This window comes from Anarrhichthys ocellatus, unplaced genomic scaffold (assembly GCF_004355925.1).
Source record: "Anarrhichthys ocellatus isolate YVR2014 unplaced genomic scaffold, GSC_Weel_1.0 scaffold21, whole genome shotgun sequence".
NCBI lineage: Eukaryota > Metazoa > Chordata > Actinopteri > Perciformes > Anarhichadidae > Anarrhichthys > Anarrhichthys ocellatus.
The window spans coordinates 204535-217034 of NW_022280051.1; the positions used below are offsets into that span (position 1 = coordinate 204535).

The following is a 12500-nucleotide window of genomic DNA, read 5'->3' on the forward strand; positions in this document are numbered from 1 at the left end:
CTCTCTCTCTCTCTCTCTCTCTCTCTCTCTCTCTCTCTCTCTCTCTCCAGTGTGTCAGCGGTGAGTTTCAGTGACGTAGCGCCCTCTGTCTGTGTCCCCTGTCACTGCAGCAGCACATCTTAAGAGTTTAACCCTCCTTACCAAAGGCCGCAAACGTTTGAGTTACTTGGAGAAAGAAGTAAGAAGATTATTTATTTATTACAGTGGTGTCTTATAAACCCATGTAAAAAGATCAATCAAATATGTCAATTATAAAAGGGATAAATTACAAAAAGCAAGAAGTTAAGTTGCCTTAAAACAGCGATTCACATCCACATTTACATACAAAAAAAGAAACATTTTCACAACCTTGTAGAGTGTGAAAGTTCATTCTTGACCTTGTTTGACAAAATAATCTTCACTCAAAGTTTGTTTTGCTATAATGCTGCAACAAGATGAAAAAGTACATTTGCATTTATATACCGCCAAATCACAAAAAGGTGAATGAAACAAAAAAAAGCACTCCGCTGGTCTAGAAGTAGAGCTGATGAGAGCTGATGAGAGCTCAGAGGCCCTGCTTGTCACAGTGCTGCTGGTATACACAGTCGTCCTTGCTCCAATGCCAACAAGACGGATCCCTGTGCATTTATTGAATGTAATGAATAACCCAATTCTGATCTGGATTCAAGGGGCGTGAGCATCTGACAGACGACTCAGCAGCTCGGCTTCGGGAGAGACGCTGATGTGAGATATATGCTGCCGCATGTGTTCAAATATGCAGGATGAAATTCCGGAGATACGGCGCCACAGAAGTGCTTTTAACCCTTTTGTATCCAAAAGATTAGCAGAGTGTGAAAGCCTTTTTCGAGCAGCTGCCCGGTAGCTATGTGCGCAGTCTGATAGCGGCTCCTGATGGATTGGAGAGCGTTGTTGATTCAGCGTTTACATTCTGAATCCCCAGACTCTAAACTGATTTTGTTTCTCTTCCACGATCCATCTTATTGATTCGAACACAACCAGACAGAGATTCAGCAGCTTCAAGAGATGGATGCTTGTTTGAGGGCTCGGAGAGATGCCAAGTGCTCTCTATTGCCGAGACACACGAACACACCTCTGGTATTATTAAGGATAAGCGCGGAAAGAGTGCTAGAATCTCCTCCTCGGGTAGAAGTACTGCTACTTGACTTTACTCAGTGATGCTCTTTAAAAGCAGCGAAAGCATTTTGCCTCTAACGTGACAGAAGTGAGGTTAACACAAAGTCAAAGCTGTCCACAGAAACCTGCTCTCAAGGAGAGAGTCCATATTGGACCATTCTGCAAACCCCAGGAGTTAAACAAGTACATTTACAAGTACAAAGTACAAAGTTACACTGAGCTGAGTACTTGCTTATTTTCTTCCCTCGATTATAGAAAGACACACTTGCTTCAGCTTAGAATTGCGTGACGGTTTTGCGCCGCAATGTATTTAATATACTGCAGTCCATGCAGTCTGCGGATGTTCAGTGGACAGTAACAAGTAGCTCAGCGCCATAAAACAATACAGACAGGAGGTGAAGCTGCAGCCTTCTCCTCGTTATCCAAAAAGCTCATTTGGCAAAGAGTCAGTATCCTCTTTTTAACGCATTGCAGTGCTCTGGTCCTGTCAGCACAGTCCACCTCAGCTACAGTCAGTACACTTATTAATAAATCATTTCAGCCCATCAGTGAATGATGTGTTCTGAAACAAAAAGTGTGTGTGTGTGTGTGTGTGTGTTGGAATCAATGTTTTCTGATTCTTCCCCTTTTTTCTCCAGACTTCGCACTAATGTTTTGTCGATTCATCTTCCGCGCACACACACCTACAAGAGATGTGGGATAGAGGAATTGGAAAAAGGAAAGTGAAAGTAGAGATGAGAGAAAGGAGAAGAAGAAGAGAGACAAATAGAGGATTGACGACGGAATGAATCTAGGAACAAGAACAGCTAGCTTGCAATCAGAAACAAGATAGTGGGAATACATTTAATTTGATGCTCTATCTCCCTCTACCCCTGAGTGTGTGCGTGTGTGTGTGTGTGTGTGTGTGTGTGTGTGTGTGTGTGCGCTGACAGATTTGGTATTGCTTCAGTTTAGAGATTGGCTACAGAAAAACACACTCAGTAATTATCTAGAAAGAGCACCTGGGCACTGGGAATCTCATTATATTATAACCACCAATCCAACACACACACACACACACACACACACACACACACACACACACACACACACACACGGCAAAGTAACAGAAAGGAATGGGAAAAGAGAGGAATCTGATTAAAAAGAAGGAAGATGTTTGAGGGGGGGGACAAAAGATGAGAGGAAAGATCACAATAATTCAAAAACACCTAAACCACAGAGAAACAGAAGCCTTTAGTTGCTAATGTGTTTGCTTAAAACTCCCTTGTTGTAAAGTATTTGTGGATCATAGGCAGATTATATAATATATGGTATGACTCACAAACATCAGGCATTGTGAGGGAATAATTTAAATCTCTCTGTTGCCGTTTCTCTATTTGACTTTCATGCAGTTTATTTCAAAAGGTCTTTTGTCTGTAAGATTCTGAACACAGCGATACAAAGCAGAAAGGCACCGGCAGTGATCAAAAACCACGAGGCGTGAGACACGCAGCCATTAACATGAAGGGAAATAAAAACAAAGTATTTCGGCTGAATTTACTTGTTTTGGTTCTTCATCTATTTTCTTTGATCTGTTGCAGTAGCAGACAATGACCAGTAAGAGGCAGTGTTTCCTCTCATCTGACCGACCAGAAACGTTCTCTTTCACTCCTTTCTTACCTTCACTCTTTCTTCTGTGTGCCGAGACTTCTACTTTCTTCTTCCCTGTTTTTCACCATCATCCCCCCCCCCCCCCCCCCCACACACACACACACACTGCTCACCTGTTTTTGCCAAACTGTGTTGCCTCTGCAATCTACACATTGCTCAAATGTGGGAGGCAGTGGGTTTACAGATTTCAGTGTGTGTGTGTGTGTGTGCGTGTGCAGAGGACCACCCGGCTGATTTGAACGGCTTCATTCATTGCTGTGTTTTGACAGTGACGGGGGTGAAATGATTTACAATGAGCGTCAACACAGCACGGGGAGGGAGGCAGGACACACAGTCACCACCCAAAACCTGTCAAGCCACCTGAGGTCATGTGGCAGGAAGTAGTAACCTTTAAAAGCATATTATACTAGCATTGTTACGATATATCAGAGATCTGACGTCCAGACCAAAAAACGTGGGATATCAGAGTCCTAGTTGCTAGCTCAGATGGTAGAGCAGGAGACTGTTGTTCAGATTCGGGCTTCCCGATTTACAATCTAAATGTTTCCCAGTGCATTGGCTCGGGAAAACATGGACGCCTGCAGCTAATTGATGTTTGTTGGCAAAGTCTCTGAGCTTCATACATCTATGAAGATGGACCTACATCTATTACCACAGCACCATTAACGAAGAGAAGCAGTGTATGTCGTAATCATTTTTAAATTAACAACTAGAGAAGCCTGTGGGGAAACATTTCTGAAAATCTAATTCAACACATGGAACTCTGTCAGGAGTCAGGAGGAAACTAGGACCGCATGTTTGCAAAGAAGCACAAATCCAGTTAATCAGAGATAAAGATAAATCTTGCCTGAGTTTCCAACTTGGAATTCCGACTTAAATGACCTTTCTATTGCACTCTGTGTCAGAGTTCGATTTCGAGTACAATTGAATCCAGCATGTCTCTCAGGGTTGTGGGTTCGAGACCCACATTGGGCGGTGTTTTAAGGAGGGTATTTCAAAAAGTGAAACTATACAACCGACATTAAACTTGACCTATCAAAGACAAAGAAAGTGTTTGTTCACACACAATACGAAGGGTCTTCTGACATCAGCTGTCACTGAAATCAATAGCTGACCTTTGCCTGTGGCTGTGGCAGCCAGTCCAGCAATCTGTCTTGATGACAGTGCTATACTAAGAGTAAAGACTGCAACAGGTTGGGCCTCATCCCAAGAATGCCACTGATGTGGCGGAGTATGTTTTTGAGAGGGTCATTCAAACACTAGGATGGAAATCAAATAGATTGTGGGGCTTTTATATGACATGGGAAAGGGTAACTGATTACAACAGTCAATGCCAGTGGTCTCGAGCAAATCCCTGAGCATTAACTCCTCCTAAAGTCTCAGAATCAAACAGCTCAATGGGCGCTGTTATACACTTTCCAAGTTTCCTCCTAATCTGGAAATGTGTAACTTTTATTGACGTGTAAGTTGTAAACTCTAGACTGTGTTCATGGTTCAACTGTCAGGATGGCCGAGCGGTCTAATGCGCCAGACCTCAGGTTTTAATTCCTTCCACAATAAAAAGGGCTTTCTGGTCTCCGTATGGAGGCGTGGGTTCAAATCCCACTCCTGGTAGAGCCTTGGCCTCTGATTAAACGATGAATGAGTGTTCAAAAATAATCAAAAGGGCCGTCACACACCAGTTTCTGTGGCCTGTAGTATCTGCAGGGCGCACAGCAGTTTTCTTGATGACAGCAGAGGGAAGGGTGAAGACTGCCGAGGAACGGGTGTCGTCCCAAGAGCCTGCAGCCGAGCACTGCTCGCAGTTTTTGCAGCGACTGCAGAATTTTTAGCTGATGACAAAATGTAGATGAAGGCAAGAGTAAAGACTGCCCCTGACACCGCAGGGTCTCCTCCCAAGCATGTCATGAATATGTTGATCACATGATGCTAGGGGAAAGAAGAAGAAGGACTCTTAACTGTTAAGGCGTCGTAACCTACTACTGCATAGATGTTTCTTGTAGGGTGTGAGGAGATTTGACCCAGAAATATGCCCTTCCACCCTATTCTCAGACCATGGGACTCAATGCAGCCCGAAAATATGACCTATTTTCTTACCTTATAGCGCCCTGGAGCTCAGCATGAGACTCTTAAAGGCTACGCTGCCAACAGTTAAGACAGATGAGGCCTCCTCTCGCATGATGCAAGGCATGCCAGGCAGTAGGGCAATCAATCAATCACTCACTGAGAGACTGTAGCCAGGAGTACAGACCTTCTGATAAGCAGATACTTCTGAGGAAAAATGAATTCTAAAGGGTCCATAAACACTCTGAGCCCCACTTTGCGCGCTGGACTTTTCAAGAGGAGATATTCCCTGAGCTCAGTATTGTAAGAGAATTAACGTTTGTATGTAATATATGTAACCCAATCCATTTAGCAGATGAATACCTCTACAACACTTAAGAGTGAGCATGGCACCACTTCTTTAACATATGGCAGGAACAACACTGTAAAGTGCAGTACACACCCGTAAACTGAACCTGTTAAACACAGAGCCTGATATCTGTTAAATTATGAACACATTGCAGGGAAATACTAAAGGACTAGCTCTACTATGTAGTGATGGAACTTATCGAATGAGGTGTTTTACGGGAAAACACTGAGGTAGAAAGGGAGGAACGAGAGAAAGAGAGAGTTAAGAGCAGAAGAGAATCGGCTTATTGTAGTGAGCACACGCTAAATAAGATTCCTGTCCCCATCTGTTTGGGTTTGGGTTCATATATGGCCAAGAGTGTGTGTGTATTTGTGTGTGTGAGTTAGACATCTTTCCAAACCCGGTGCAGGTGGGCTGTTGATAGTTTTATCAGCGCTGGATCGGGTCAACTGAGAGGAGAGGGGAGGGGAGAGGAGAGAGGCTGGCTCTGTAATGATCTCGCTGTTTATATGGGTTGTTCCATTCATATGCCCTTACACAACGGAGCGGAGCCAAAACACTGAATGCATGCTCTCCACATTATGTCACACCATACCTTGGGACTCGATCTAGATTCGGGGCTGAGTAAAATACGTATTTGTTTGATAGAATAGTTCGATTGCTCGGCCCCTAGTACCGGTTCATACCTCGTTGACTCCAGGGGAGTGAAGAAGAGTTGGGTTGTAACGAGAGTGTATCGAGTAAAACTCTACATGTTCAACTACATACGATTCAAGTATTGTTGGTGAAAGACATTTCTTGTTGTATTATCGAGGTGGAAACCTGGATTGTATGTAAAATCAAATCAGTGGTGAGCCTTTACTACACCAGTGCTCAGTAACTCAGGCTCCTCTGGTCACAGGTTGTGTGTCTTGTGGTTGTTTGGTTTGTGACTGTCCCCTTGTATCGGCCTGCCGGATTTTCAAAACGGTTTCAGGCTCTATAAAGTGTCCCATAAACCACTTTTACTATTAGTGTAGGACACTGCAAGCATACAGCTGGAGACCGCTACCACTGACCATACACACACACACACACATACAGGATGACACACACACACACAGACAAGCAGGGACAGCCACATACTTCCTGGTCAGACACATTTTGAGGGCTGATGGAGTCAGGACCTCTGCCAAACTCTAACCCCATGTCACCCCACCCTGCCGCCCAAATGACATCACCACATAGCCCTGAACCGCCGGCCCTGAAGAGCCTAAAACACACACACACACACACACACACACACACACACGTGCAGGCGTCGAGAATGCAGAAAGCGCAGACACGGTAAGGAATACCACAGGGTCACATTTTGACTGCACAAAAAAAATGCAGAAATGTGCACACATACACACACACACACACACGGAGCAGCGTCATTGCAGGCTGCTGCCTCTGAATCAAGTCATAAACGTGTATTACAGTTTTTATATTTTAGTGAAAAGGACAATCAAGAAACAACAGTATTTCCATCTATTTAGAAAATGATTAGATTTTGAAATGAAAATATTTGCATATTCAGCTATGCTTTATTTCCCTAAATGTTATCTTGCCTTTCTCAGGGTGGTATAATGTTGACTCTGGTCTTACATGAAAGGAAATATGTTCTAAGTGTATATGTTGTATGTTTTTAATAATAGTTAAAATGACTCTGAACTCCTCAATTGGTAAACAGGGTTACAAGAAGAAAAAAAGGAATAATTAACCATAAATATAAAACTCACAACATTACAACATAATCTTAATCTTGATCATTTTCTCGATTCGCTGATTTATTGTTTGGTCAATAATATATATATATATATATATATATATATTATATCTATATATGTATAGCTATCTATATATCTATCTAAAGTTCACACAGCTGAGGGTGATATTTCCAAATGCCTTGTTTTGTCCCGAGCCAAAGTGCAAAACCCTTAGAGGCACAAACACACACACACACACACACACACACACACACGCGCACACAAACAGACACACACACACACACACACGCGCACACACACACACACACACACAAATCAGGAGTGGAGGGGTTAAGCCGGACGCTATCATACACTGTCCTGGGAGGAATTCCCAGGATTCAAGTCAACCAATCAGAGACCTGCGTTTAAAATACTGGCTCTTCAACTGGAGAGGCCATCCTCTTCACATGGACCACCATCTGTGTGTGTCCATGTTAGTCATTAGTGCTCCCACTGGGCAAAAATACACACTCATGTAACACATCCAGTGTTAAAGACCCCCACCCCCTGTCCCCAAACATGCACTCATACATACACACAGAAACACACATTCAGACTTTAACCTCTTAATGCAGATTTTTCACTGAAGAGTTTGTGGAAAGTCTACTTGACGGCCACTTCACATTGGAGAATATTCCTACTTGCTTTTAAACCCATTGTGTGTGAACATACGGGACACACACACTCACACAAACTTTACAATACACTCTTGAATGACCTTGAGGATCCATTGATGCTTGCAGACATCCCATCTTCTCATATATCGAGCGTGGAGACACACAACACACACTTACTCCCCTTCCCTCATTACCGAGTCCCAAGGGACAAGACACTCAAGCAGCACTTCAGTGTTTGGTTAAAGAAAAGCTCTTTCTCTCCCGTTAGAGGGCAGACAGACAGACAGACAGACAGAGGCAAAGAAAAAAATTACATGAGAAAAGGGCTACTTCTTCCTTAGAAACAAATCCATATTTTGGGTTAAACCAACTACTTCTGCACATTTAAGAACTTTTAAAAACACCAATTTGAGCCTTGAACCAAAGGCATTTTGAGATTAACAGGTTTAGAAAGAGCAATATAATCCTAAAACTATTTCATCTTCCAGCTAAAGTGATAATGTTTTGAGTCGGTTCAGTTGCACACAATCTTGAAAATCAAATCCAACATGATACAGGACAGAAAAGTGAACAAAAGGGCAGAAAAGTAAAGAGAACATGTACGTCATGACAGAGAGCGAGCGGGAGGGAAGAGAAGGACCAGAAGTTGACTTGGTAGACGGGGAGGCAGGAGGAAGAGAGATTATCTCTCTCTAATGGCCAACTTGTTGACAGCAAAACTTTTCACCACCTCTATCTACACATCTAACGTTACTAAACCCCCCCCCCCCCACACACACACACACACTTCCTCAGGTTTTATCAGCCCTGCTGTCAATCTGCTCCACAGCTCAGGTGGGTCTCAGACTTTTCAAGCCATAAAAAGTGCGAGGGGAACCGGAGACGTCACCACCAGAGACGGCCTTGACGTTCTGTCAGAACCTTCACATGTGCTGCCAGACGGAGAAAACTCGCCTTTCTCTGCTCTGTCTGCCCTTTACAAACAACAAAGATGTCGGCTTTTTATGATGTACGATGATGACTTTCTTTTATTGCCTTTATTTCCTTTTTATGAATCCCAACGATGTTGCTGGATTAAATAAAGGACACATTTTTTTTTTTTTAATGAACCATGTTTTATGATGCCACTGAACAGATTTTTAAGTTCTTGTCTTCGGGATAAATGTGCAGAACAAATGTGTGTGGAACAAAAGGACTGTTTCTAGATCTAGCAAAGTTCAAAGGTCAGTATAAAGCCTCAATAGGTCTACTGATGTATGGATGTTTTCTTACCAAACAGGAGAAAACACACACGAGCTGCTCCATAAAACCAGCTGTCCATAATCAACAAGTAATAGCTTTTTGGTGTTGTTAACTGAATCCATTTCCAAAGTATTTACAGAGTATTCAGAAACATCCTGTCAATAAAATACCCTCTCAAATAAAAGCCTATCATTTAAGCTTTTCTCAGAGCACATTTTAAGTTATCAAATCTTACAGTTCTTGTCATGTATTGGTATATTGTTTGATTGCACAGGGGTCCTCTGACCTGCAGCTGCCCCCTATACCAAACACAGTACATTCACAAGCCACATATGCTCATACAGGCGAATAGACTAATATGTATAGAGGGCCTATCTGTTATAAGCCAGCTTTTCACTCAAAATGTGGAGATCCTCCTCATTGCGTTTACAATACTTAGTCAGATGGGTGTCAGCATGCAGTTATGATGCCATGCAGCCTCTGGCCCAGATGAAGGCAGGCAGAGCAACTTCTCTATCCTGAGAGAAACATTTGTGCAACATTTCGACCAAAATAGTCCTGGTCTCCACCGCAACGCAAGACACACAGACACACACACACACACACACACACACACACACACACACACACATACACACACTGCATTTCACCACTGTCATATGGGAGCCAAAGTCATGAAATAAGCCCAATAAGTAGACTGTGACAACGGAAACATTGTGGGGACCAAACGTCTACAAGTTCAAATTGAGCAGCCCAAGTCTGAACCAGCTTTTTTTTTTTATTCATATCTGATGTGTGCGTTCTGTTCAGAATGTAAAAAAGTAACTCAAAAGTTCAAGAGTTCAAGAAATCGCCAATTAAAACTCCTAAAAGTTCTTACAACTGTCAGGACAACTATGAAAGAGCCCAACAGATATTACATACACACATCACACCATCATAAAGGTTGAAACAAAAGCGTCTCTTGGACAAATCATTGATAGGTGGTCCATCATACCTCTAAAATCCACATGACCGATTACTGTTTGAGTGTGTATGCATTCTTGTATTCTGTGGTTTTTCCTTTGAAAACTTTTTTTAGGTTAATAAAAAATATATGAATGTGATGTTATGTCCTACCTGTTCTGCTGTGCTCGAATCCAGTTGTTGCTCAGCTCTCCAACAAAAAGTTTGTCCTCCCACCATCCGAAGCGCTCAAGTCCGAAAAGTGTGACTCTCTGTCCGGCTGGGGAAACTATAGACAAGTCGGTGGTTTTATTGAAAGGGAAACCCCTTCAGCCCGCTGCAGAGCGCTCACTGCGTTATAAATGCTTCTAGGTGTCACATTAAATGTCCTCCCTTTCGCTGCTCGATCACCTTCACAGAGAAGTGCCACACGAAAGTTCTTGCGGGAGCGCAGCGCCAGCCGTGGACCTGTCGGTACCCAAAATGTCCGAACTTGTCATGTAGAAATGTAGAAATGTGGTCAGATATCAGCGGCAACGCGCTCCCCGCGGTGTACGTCTGTGTGCGCGGTGTGTTCAGCAACAGGTGTCGGAAATAAAGCGAGATTTCTTCACGGCCATCACAAGTTTCCAAACGCTCTCCAACTAATTACGCACTCAGAGGGAAGGGAGGCGGAGGGAGGGTGCTCTCCAAAAGTTGTTTTTTTTTACGCGCATCGAGAAACACGAGCGGAGAAGTTTGAGCCGGAGAGAGAGCGCGGAGTGAAACAAAAGAACTTCACTCTGTTGCTCCGTCTGCGCGCGGTGACGACTCTCCTCTGCTCTGATGTGGAAACCGCTCGTCTGAGAGAGACAACGTCCCTCCCGTTGAAACAGGAGGAAAGAGATGTGTCTCTCGACTAGGAAACACGAAAAAAAAAAAAAAAAAAAATGCTGTCAGAAGTGGGATTTGAACCCACGCCTCCATTCGGAGACCAGAAGTCCCGTGGTTTAGGAAGGAATCACACCTTGAGTCTGGCGCCTTAGACCGCTCGGCCATCCTGACAACGCTGAATGACGCGTCATGTATAGACATTAAGAAGTCATAGTGAATAACTTGCGCGCGATAAACTGACATAATTAACGCATTCTGCTAATTAAAATCAAAACTCAATGGTTTGCGAGTTGTTCGGGTATTTAAAGGCACAGTTCACCCAAAAATCAAAAATACACATTTTTCTTCTTACCTGGAGTGCTATTTATCGCCCTACGTGGTTTTGGTGTGAGTTGCCTTGTGTTGGAGATATAGGCATGTCTGCCTTCTCTTCAATATAATGGGACTATATTGCACTCAGCTAAATAAAACTTCAAGCAATAAGAAAAATACATATTTTGTATAGAGTAAACTGTCCTTTTAAGCCATTCTGTGTTCCCGTGATTTGGCTCAGTATTTTGAAGTTGTAGACAAGAAGTCCCTTTGAGGAAGGCTTTGACCCTTCAGTCTGGCAGATTGTAGCTCTCAGCCATCCAGACAACTGACGGATGAGGTCAATGGGGACTTTTCAAAACTGGCTTTGGCTGCATTAGGCGGTGGAGCCCGTTATAAATCACTGAGAAGCTGAATCTCTCCGTCCCTACCACTCGTTGGGACAAGAAATTTCCTCAGAAAGCAATAAAAGTCAGAGGAATGCACAGCCGGAGGAGGAACAGAAGATAAGGAAGATGTCTTCAGTGTTGGATGTTTGGACTGTTCATGGCTAACAGCTTATTTTAGGGAGCTCCACTTCTCTCACATTGTTTTTATTTCCTCTCAGAAGTTTTTCCTACTGCTCACTGCCTCCTTCTGTCCCTTCCATATTTTTCAGTTCTCTCCATCCACTGCTCCCTCCCTCTTCCCTCCATTCAGGTCAGTGATTCATTGACTTTACAAACCGTTTATTAGAGAAAATAAGGTATACAAAGAGCAAACAGCCAAAATCAACAAGCAACAGGTTTATGCCTTCAAACCACAACTGAAATCATTAATTATTAAGCTTAAAAACATGTAATATAGACTGAGGGTGTGTGTTTAAAGTTGAGCTGCTGTTTGTTTTGGTCCCGGCTCTCCCTTCTCCTCTCTCTCTCTCTCTCTGTTTTCTCTTTCTCTTCATCACCCTCTCCTTCTTTTTCTTTGCACTCATGTGTGATGTGATGTGTGATGATTGAAACCACATCTACCCAAAGCCAACGCGAGCCCTCCCCACTTCCTCTGCAGTCACTCAATTTTTATTTCTCCTCCCGGTCTCTTGCGTGTGTCAGTCCTCCTCCATAGTACAGTATATACAGAAAGACTGGATGTAGATAGGTTTTTAACGACGCACAGGTTCTAACGCTATCTCAGGGACATCTGTGCTTTGTTTGTGTCCTGAACCACCAATATCATCAGGATCTTATCAACGCCCAATGTCTGCAGAGAAAAGGTGTGTGTGTGTGTGTGTGTGTGTTTGAAACAAATCCAAAAGAGAAAATACATAAACACACAAATACACCAGTATAGTATGTAATAATGGAAATAATGGATCATACATTTAATTTAGTCACTTAAAGTTGAAATCATTCAAACAAAACTTAGTAAAAGTGAAAGTAAAATGCCTTTCCAAAGATTTAATACTTTATTTTAGTTTCATCACCATCCATCCACATTGTGCGACAGCAGTGTCCATCAACGGTGCATTCAAAAATCAAAGGGGAT

General features: G+C 43.0%; 1 protein-coding gene and 1 non-coding gene across 2 annotated transcripts in view; both read right to left on the bottom strand.

Moving 5' to 3' along the window:
• wnt5b (wingless-type MMTV integration site family, member 5b) overlaps positions 1 to 10645 on the bottom strand; it is a 68558-nt gene extending 57913 nt beyond the window's left edge. Inside the window, exon 1 of the mRNA XM_031858801.1 lies at positions 9966 to 10645. Within this exon, the coding sequence (XP_031714661.1) occupies positions 9966 to 10031 (66 nt within the window). The 5' untranslated portion in view covers positions 10032 to 10645. The remainder of the gene's footprint in view (positions 1 to 9965) is intronic.
• A 79-nt stretch (positions 10646 to 10724) lies between these two features.
• trnal-caa (transfer RNA leucine (anticodon CAA)) lies at positions 10725 to 10835 on the bottom strand. Its single transcript has 2 exons — positions 10798 to 10835; positions 10725 to 10770 (listed from the first exon to the last, which is right to left on the bottom strand). It is a non-coding gene; the product is annotated as a tRNA-Leu (tRNA).
• Between the last annotated feature and the right edge of the window lie 1665 nt (positions 10836 to 12500).